The 9,434-nt window shown below is 36.9% G+C and overlaps 1 protein-coding gene across 3 annotated transcripts; it reads left to right on the top strand.

The window, feature by feature from the left end:
- The first annotated feature begins 892 nt into the window (after nt 1-892).
- Nucleotides 893-9,013, top strand: LOC143846424 (plant intracellular Ras-group-related LRR protein 4-like). 3 transcript variants are annotated; one of them, XM_077354858.1, is made up of 5 exons: nt 894-1,271; nt 1,892-2,537; nt 3,303-4,216; nt 4,313-4,506; nt 4,597-4,861. In XM_077354858.1, exons 2-4 carry the CDS (start codon nt 1,910-1,912, stop codon nt 4,457-4,459), a joined length of 1,689 nt encoding a protein of 562 aa, XP_077210973.1. In that variant the 5' UTR covers nt 894-1,271; nt 1,892-1,909; the 3' UTR covers nt 4,460-4,506; nt 4,597-4,861. The 3 variants fall into 3 exon arrangements, with proteins under 3 accessions (XP_077210974.1, XP_077210973.1, XP_077210972.1); XM_077354859.1 differs by lacking the exon at nt 4,597-4,861 and adding an exon at nt 8,888-9,013 and having other exon boundaries at nt 893-2,537; XM_077354857.1 differs by having other exon boundaries at nt 894-2,537.
- The last annotated feature ends 421 nt before the right edge of the window (nt 9,014-9,434 follow it).

The following is a 9,434-nucleotide window of genomic DNA, read 5'->3' as shown; positions in this document are numbered from 1 at the left end:
TTCACCCCCTTTTCTTCCCTAGGCCATCCCCATGTAGTGTAGTAAGAGTAGTCATAAGCATGGTTTTAAATTTCGACCGAAATCCAAAATTTCGGATTTCTCTCAACACCGAAACTGAAATCACCACTACCTGAAACGGTGTTGGATTTTGGCCGACATTTTGTTTTTTTAATATTTCATCTGAAATTTCGAGAAATTCAACCAAAAAATCTCAATTTTTTTAAAACTATATATCATTTTCCCCGAAAATTCGGTTCCGGCGAGGGCCGAAACGCATTCCGAAACCGAAATTTAAAACCATGGTCATAAGTCATAACTACACTATAGGGGGTGGCTCGGAAAGAAAAGGGGACAACGGTTATATCACTTCCCAGTCCCCATAGTTTAATTGAGCTTGTTTCCACTAGCTTCTGATGTTAGTACTACTGTGTTTTGATAATTGCATTAACTCATCGAGCTTTGATTATTTAAACAGCTGTAAGAGGAATAACAGTTCCCAAAAAAGCTCTCAGAAGCCAATCAAAGAAGAAAAGACAAGCTGAGTTTGTGCAATTTTGAAAACACGGTGGTGCTGATATCTGTAGGCTTCAACCATCTAGCTTATTTCTAGAAAAAGGAAATGATATCAGCACAACCATGTTTTGATATTTGCACCAACTCTTCCTGTCTTTATTATTTAAAGAGCTGTCAAAAGTTATTAGAGTTCCCAAAAAGCTCTCACAAAGTCACAAGCCAATTAAAAAACAACAGACCAGTTGTCTTTGTGCAATTATTAGAACATTGTCGTGCCAATATCATTTCCCTAAAAATAGGTGGTTAATGGTTATTTTATCAAAAAGTCGAGATGGTTTTTGTAACACTGTGGAGTACTGTGACGAAAGCGTGAGATCCAGGTTCCTAAAACTAGTTGGTCTTAAAGGCTTTCACGGTTTTTAGGATGAAAACAATATTTCAGAAGAATAAATACAGAGAGAGTGAGAGAGAGAGGACAGATATAAATAAGACCCAAATCCCAATTTGGCAAGAGAAGTTGCAGAGCATTGAAACAGCTGGAATTTTCACCAACAAAACAAACAAAAAAACGCAGGATTTCAGTAGAAAATTGAGGGTTCCAGCTGTTATACTTATATATGTAACAGATTCTGTTCTTTTTATGATGCTTTATATGGCTCAGCTATGTGAACCCATACTCGATTCAGAGGAAATTTTCAAATAAATAGGGGAATCCAAGGAATGGGGCTGAAAAAATATTTTCTCATCTGGGTTTTTAAGTATGTTTTCTTTTTCTTTTTGTTTTCCATTGATACACTGTTTCTTGTTTTGTTCTCTTCTTTTACTGTAGAAGGGTTATTCTCTTTTAATAAAACCTAATCTCTTTTTCCTTTTCTCTGATCTTTTGTTTTGCTTCTCAGTGCATAAAATGTGGGTTTTTCTTTATTTTTCTTTCCCCCCCTTTGTGTACTGTAATTCTACAAGAAGCTTCTAGAAAGATAAATTCATTGAAGAATATTGGAGAACATATTAGACTAGTTTCCATAATTTGGGTTTCTTTTTAAAGTGTGATTTTTTTGTTTTCTTTTGAGAACTGTCATTGTATAAGAAGCTTCTAAAGAGAGAAGGATTCATGGAGAACATATTAGAGTTGTTTCTCTGATTTGAGTGTGAACATTCCCCTTTTTTTTTGGATTTAGATTCATAGAAGAGTCGGGTTTTTTTTTTTCTTGATCTTAGTGGGTTTATAAAAGATGGGTCAGTTTCTACAATCTATAGATTGAGTTCCATGAACATATTAGAGTTGTTTCTCTGATTAAGTTTCTTTTTAGAGTGTGATTTTTTTTTTTTTTTAAGGATTTAGATTCATAGAAAGTTGGTTTTTTTTTCTTGATTTCAGTTAGTGGGTTTATAAAAGATGGGTCAATATCTACAATCTATAGATGGAGTGATTGAAGAGATAATGAGAATTCACAGATCTCTTCCCACTAGACCTAATCTCCATGAGGTCGAAGCCGCAATGGCTTTGATTCAGAATGTTGATAAGGAAGAGCAGGCAAGAATTGACGCAATTTCGAAGCAGAGAAAGGGTACTGATGTACCAGATGAGCTGTTCTTTGTTTTGCAAGAAATGCAGAAAAATTTGGTTTTATTCCAGAGCAAAGATCAGAAAAAAGAAGCTCTGAAATTGCTTGATCTTGAGAGAATTCATGTGCTGTTTGACGAATTCGTTCAGAGGGCGTCAAAATGTGTTCTTTCTTCTGATAATTTGAATCAGTTAAACTCTTCGAATGGGTCGGTTTCCACGGTTTCAGGGGTTTGTTCTTCTAGTACTGCTGCTACTTCTAGTACTGGTTTTGATTCTTCTATAACTTCATCTGGGTTTTACGCTGATAAAGAGATTAGAAGGAGCTCAGAGCTGTTTACTAGAGATGACAGTTATTTGAAACCAAATGCTAAATTTCATGTCGATCGAATTGATGTTGTCTCCGATAAGTCACGAGGCCTAATGCTGAATTCCTCCATCAATTCTGCAACTACTTCTGGTAAGCTTTGATCTTTTTCTTTTTACTTAAGTGGTTTTATCATTTTTTTTCCTGATGCAGCCTAGTCGAGATCGTGTTAGCTTTTTAGGATTTCTTCTTCTCCAATTTGCGCTAGTATGTGTTTCTGTTGTCCAAACCTTGGTAAAACGCCCACACACATGTAGCCAGGTTGCATCACTTTCTTAGCTGTATCCCTCATCATGCAGTCTGAACTGTGAAGTGTGTCTGAATGCTGGGAGTCTAACTTTTGGAAGTGTTATATTGGTAGCTAAAGATTTGATATATCTGCTTGCATTTGCTGTTTTTCTTCTATTTATTTTGAATAGTTCTTGTGATTTCGCTGAAACTGTCTCTTTCGGATGCTTGGGAATTGTAGTTCTATTATTATCAGGAAAAAGTGTCTCCCTTTATTTTTTCCTTTTTGGTTGTCCTTGCTTACCTTTAGCCTTAGAATTGGAAATTGTCATAGATAAGTGTGAATTTTCCCTTTCCACAGAAAAATAATAAAATAAAAAGAGAAAGATTAATATTCTGTTACTTCTCATCATCAGTATTTTCTAGTGTGGTTATTCTACATGAGATTGGATAACTACCAAAAAAAAAAAAAAAAGTACATGAGGACAGATATATTCTAACTTATGAATTGTCAGCATTTTAAACTTCTCTTCATACAGATCATGTAGGAGAAGCTGGTGAGAAATTGATTCTGATAAAAGTAGCAGTATTTTAAACTTTTTTTTTTCTTTTTTTCCATGTGTTGTGTAGGAGAAGCTGGTGAGAAACTGAGTCTGATAAAACTAGCTAGTTTGATTGAGGTGTCAGCAAAGAAAGGTACCCAGGATCTCAACCTACAGAATAAATTGATGGAGCAAATTGAGTGGCTACCCGACTCAATAGGGAAGCTTTCTGGTCTAATTACTCTTGATTTGTCTGAGAACCGGATCTTTGCCCTTCCGAACACGATGGGGGGCCTCTCTTCCTTAACAAAACTTGACCTTCATTCAAATCGTCTAGCTGAACTTCCTGATTCAATCGGCGATCTCATGGGACTGCTCTATCTAGACTTGAGGGGGAACCAATTAACATCTTTACCCACTACATTTGGCAAACTATCATGTCTTGCGGAGCTTGATCTGAGTTCGAATAGGTTGTCATCACTGCCAGATATTATCGGGAATCTCGTCAGCCTCAAGAAGTTGAACATTGAAACAAACGATATTGAAGAGATTCCACATACAATTGGCCATTGTTCTTGTCTCAGTGAGCTCCGAGCAGACTACAATCGCCTGAAGGCCTTGCCAGAGGCTGTAGGGAGACTTGAATTCTTGGAAATCCTGTCTGTACGCTACAACAATATTAAAGCCCTACCCACAACAATGGCGTCCATGTCAAACTTGAAGGAACTCGACGTGAGCTTCAACGAGCTTGAGTCGATGCCAGAGAGCTTGTGTCTTGCTACGACACTTGTCAAGATGAACCTAGGAAATAATTTTGCGGATTTGCAGTCACTACCAAGGAGCATTGGGAACCTTGAGATGCTAGAGGAGTTGGATATTAGTAATAATCAGATAAGAGTCCTCCCAGACTCTTTCCGATTGCTGTCAAAGTTGCGCGTGCTTCGTGCCCAAGAAAACCCTTTGGAGGTGCCACCGAGGCATATAGCTGAAATGGGTGCCGGGGTAATTATTTTCACTTCCCACTTTTTTCCTGAAAATACTCTTGACAATTCACTTCCTATTTTGGGACTGATTAGTGTCATGGTTTTTTTTTCCCAGGCAGTTGTGCAATACATGGCCGAACTGGTCGCAAAAACGGATGTCAAGGCACAACCTGTTAAGGCAAAAAAGACTTGGTCTCAGTTTTGTTTTTTCTCCAGACCTAACAAAAGAAAGCATGATGGTTTAGAATATGTCAAAGCCTAATTTTTGGTTGCTTGGATGAGAATCTGAACATGACTCACTTGGTTTGGGTGAGTTGTCTTGATTGTTGACTTTGATGGTGCACCATTTTCTCTTATTATTTCATTTCTAATTCTTCTTGCACAACAAATGATTTCCAGGTGAATCCGTGTATCTGGTAGCACGTATGGTCATAAGGATGTATGGCCCACCAAATCTTTGAACATGACATGTTTGGAAGATTGGCTTGAATCTTTGCCTTTGAATATGTATACTTAAAATCCTCTTTCATGTTATCTCAATATGTTCCTTTACTTGTACCTCTAATGTTCATGATCTACAATGAGATGTACCATTGACTTCAAGCGGCAAAAAATGTTACTTACCTTTGTTAAATAAAATCTGAGGTTACCTTTGCCATTGTCACATATTGGAACTTGTTACTCATAGGAGCTAATCTATACTCCTATCTCATGGAAATTCTATGCCATATGTTCTTGCAGAGTAGGATTCTATTATTTTCGGCAAATGCTTTGCATACAACCTGACTTTATAGATTTAATGCGAAACCAAATCCATGTACAGTTGGTATAATTCTTGCTTTGGGTGCAAGAGGTCGCAAGTTCGATTCTCGGCCTCCCTTTTGTTGTAAATCCCTTGTTTACATTGGAATGATAATCGTTACCTTTAAAAAAAAAAAAAACAAATGCATGTATTTGGTTTGAGCAGGTTAAAAAGAACATTGATTCTGGACTTTTTGTTTTTAAACGAAATGATAGTTTAGAATTTTTCGTTTTTTTTTTTTTTGCATATGATAATGCTGAATGATATTTTCTATAGATATTAATTCAGAATGCATTATGTATAGAGAAAAAAATCTAGAAACATAAAAATTCAGCAAACTACATAAAGCTATTAAAAAGTTATATGCATTTTTTTTTTCACTATTGCCATGTTGATGAGTGTCTTATATGTAACAATCATGGAATTATTTCATTAAAAGTAGGATACCCTTATTTCATACGCTTTTAAAGTTTAGGATCTTTTGTTTATTTCACATTGAGGGTTGAAGGCTTAGTTTATTTATTTATGTTTGAATGGTGCTATCATTAAATAGAGCAAAAGGAACAACAAGACCCAGGAAGTCTAAAACAAAAAAGAAGCAGCAACGAACTAAAACAAAACCATACTGAGATAGAGAAAGTACAGCAAAGAGCAAGACGGTCTACTGTCATAATCTCTTCTTTGTCAACTCTGAAATGAGTAAGTTCTTCCGCATCACTATTGTCAGATCACCAAGCATGCCGAATCTTATTGTCATGACCCTCGATCAAATCATGTAACATCCTCGAACCTCCACAGGTAACAAACCCCATCTTTCACCCATTTTGATGATGACATTGAGAGAATCACCCTAAATGATAGGATCATCCAAAAGGTCTGATCCATGAGACGATTGCCATAGATAATGGTCTGCATTTTCGCTTCATTAGAAATTTAGAATCTTTCTCCCCGATACGAACCCGGCTCCACAAGCGCGATAGAGGAGTACTTAACGCGCGTTGAGCGAGCAGCAAGGTTGTTTTTTTTTCTATTCGACCACGTGAACGCGGTTTATCATAGGGAAGGTGGCTAGCTTCTTTTCAGTTTCGCTTGTCTTTTCAGCTTGTTCAAAAGCGTTTTCAGTGCACAATGGGCCACCTAGTCCCTCTCTTTGAACTCCTTAGAAAACGCCCAATGCTAACCGGACAAGAATTACCAATTCTCGAATCACCGAGTTTCAACTTCAAAAACCGCAATTTGATGGACACCCGAAAAATCCACACTTCATTGAGGACAGAGAAGGAACATTTTCAATCTACTTTTAATTTGATTTTGTTCCCACATAAACTGCGCCCCGGTGAGCAGAAGGGAAACTAGAGAATTCCTTCTAACAAAGTCCTAGAAGGAGATCATACCTGATGTAATTCTAGCATTCTCAATTTTTAGGCCGACCCAAAGGAGGGGCCGCACGTGAGGGGGAGTGTAAAAGTATAAAAGATTCAATAACGCCTTCTCCGACAGCTTTAGCTTTTGGAGTAACTGGTTGTTTCACACAATCTTTGTCGCCTGAAGGGAAAAACGAAAGGCCTATTTCTCTTCAAAACCTCCTTCACATGGGCTTTTTTGGTCGGTGAGCCCAGACAGCTTATGTTCTAAATGAGCATCTTCATACAGGCATATCCAAAGAAGAACATCTCCCCATCTCATCGAAACTTAGACTTGTTGACTTTTGCATGGGTTAAAGGTTTAGTATTGAATCATTTGATTAGTATTGGTTCCCATAATATTGGGCAGTTCTATAGTTTCTCCTAAAAATGTGAGGGAATGTACTTTTCTTTTTATAGGTGTTTGATCCAATAAAACCTGTTCAATGAACAAAATAGCAATTCCAAAGAAAATATGGTTAGTAGCTGGAATCTTCCTATACCACGAAGCCCTGCACAAGTATGATCCAGATGCTAATAGGAATTCAAAAAACTAGATGAAGAACTTTCTAGATCAATAGCAAAAAAATAAAATAAAAAATATTGTTACAATTTTCAGTATCTAGATGTATTGATTAACGATCACCATTACTATCCCTAACTATAGTGTCATTAAAGATAAACATTTGATGGCATGTGTAGCATATTCAAGTTGAATGCGAAGTGTTTTCGGAGTAACGTATAAAACCTGTCTTTGCGAACAAAAGCAATGGTTCCCAGAATCAACATGATCAATATTAATAAACAAGGGACTCAAACTATGGGTTTTCTTGAGTCCATGTCATGATGGAGGTGCAATGCTAATCAGTACTTGCAAGGTCGTCATCTGGATTATTCCTATGATGGGGAGTAATAGGAGTACGTAATCTCATAGCACATGTGTTGAATCTCCAAGTGTAGGATTCACTCCTGTGTACCTAGACCACTGCCCAATAATATAGGTCATAAACTCAAAAGATCCTTAGTTATAAGTTCTAATTTAGCCACTACAACATCAAGGAAAATAATCCATGGTTTGAAATATTGGCCGATACGGTATGTATCGTTCAATTCATATCAGATTGTGGAGTTCTTATGATTCAGATCCCCTGTATCAGTATATTTTTGAAATCACACCCATAGATTGGGTTGCATATTGGCCATATTGGCATGTATGGGTTGATACAATATGGTATCAGTGCCAAAGCTCATTTTATTTTCATTTTGTGACTGATTTCAACCATTTTTGCTGTGTTTAAGATGTCACGTGTTTATATACTAATCAATTCAAATCTAATGTCAAACGCATCAATTGAAGCGCAGATCTATGACTTTGGAGTTTTTTTGGGAATTTTTTTTTCCATTTGAGGTAAATTAAATTTCCCCCTTTCTTGTTAAGACGGATTGTAGATCATAGAAAAACAAGCATGATTCATGATTCATTGATATGCATGCTTTCGGTGAAATTTGATGAGATTTAGTGGTTACCTACGGATAATTTCCCCCCTGTTTACTTAGTTTTAGTTTTCAAAATTTCCATCTTGTAATGTATGTTATTTATTTTTCATTATTTGATCCTTCCATATATTTTTTGAGAAAAGCGTTCATGCGCTGCAACGCAGGGAGCTTACCTGCGCTGTAGTGGCTTATAAAGGCTCCCATTGGTTCGTAATTTCATATAGCAGGTCCACCTTTGCGGGTCCACAAAAAGTGACGAATGGGAGGCTTTATAAGCCACTAAAGGAACACTTTCCTTATATTTTTTAGGTTAGATCCAAGAATTTATGTATCTATTGGTCATCTTCTCTTCTTTTTCATGTACTTTTTATTTTATTTTATTTTATATTTTCACATTTATTTCTTCATTTCCATTTTACATAAGCTGATGCTTAATTTTCTTGAGCTAGATCGACATATCTTTTGAGCTTTTCATACAGCTATGTGTCTAGAATAACAGGAAGAAGCTATGGGTACTGTGGCAAATGCCATGGGACAAAACAGATATGGTTGTTTTTTAAGTTGGAAGACTTCCATGGTAATCCAAGCTTCTATCAACAAAGCTTTGGGTCTACAATTTTGTTTGGGACATCTTCCTGAAAGTTGATGAATTTCATCACTGACTAAAGCTCGTTGATCTGCAGATAAATTGAATAAAGCTAGTATATTGCAATACTCTTCTGATTGTGTTTTGGCAGAATTAATAGCTTGCTTAAAGGTCAAGAGAATTTATATCAGGCTTAAAGGTTAAGAGAATTAGTCTCATCTACTCTTAGCCATGCCTCTTTCTAAGACCTGAGAAATGTGTCCCTGTGAATATTAAATAGCATCATCTTTTGTGACCAGAAACTTGTTTGTCTATCCTTAAATTGTGGTTTAGGGATTGATTAACTTTGGCAAATCCTTTTGGACTGTGAACTCAAATTGATGTGAAGCTTGTCACTGGCAGTGGAGGATATATACAAGTGCAGAATTAATAACAGTACGAGCCCACCCATGGAAGCACGAGGCGGATGCGGAGGCGGGCAAGCGTGGGGTCTAGAAGAGTCTAAGGTTGGGATCGCAGTGGGAGTGTAATGTAATATTTTCGTCATATGTCTTTCAAAATTCAAGTACATAAAAAATAGTAATTTTTAACTATATTATATAATCTTTCAAAATTTAAGTACATCAAAAGTAGTAATTTTTAATCGTCTTCATTTTCATGACCTCTTTCCTCATGCCTTCTGAAGATTTGCCTTCGTGCTTGCTTCAATGAAGTACTTTGAGCAGTAGGAGGAGTTTAATGCAAGTAAGTTGGTGAGGGTGTTACTGATGGAGTAATAGGAGCGGGCGGAGAGCGGTTTTCATCTCTTCGGGATCGCGTTCCCTGGAAGCTCCTTCCGAAGGAGCGCCGAATTGAGATTCTTAGTCGGAAGCGGCACCCCGAGGGAAGATTCCTGTTTCTAAGAGCCCACCCAACAATATACCTTGGATCCAAATCTGGCTTAATTTAC

This window comes from Tasmannia lanceolata, unplaced genomic scaffold (assembly GCF_043159265.1).
Source record: "Tasmannia lanceolata isolate RefF3 unplaced genomic scaffold, GAP_Taslan_0.1 ptg000015l, whole genome shotgun sequence".
Classification (NCBI taxonomy): domain Eukaryota; kingdom Viridiplantae; phylum Streptophyta; class Magnoliopsida; order Canellales; family Winteraceae; genus Tasmannia; species Tasmannia lanceolata.
The sequence above is the reverse complement of the archived record's forward strand: the minus strand, read 5'-3'. Positions and strand labels throughout refer to the sequence as shown.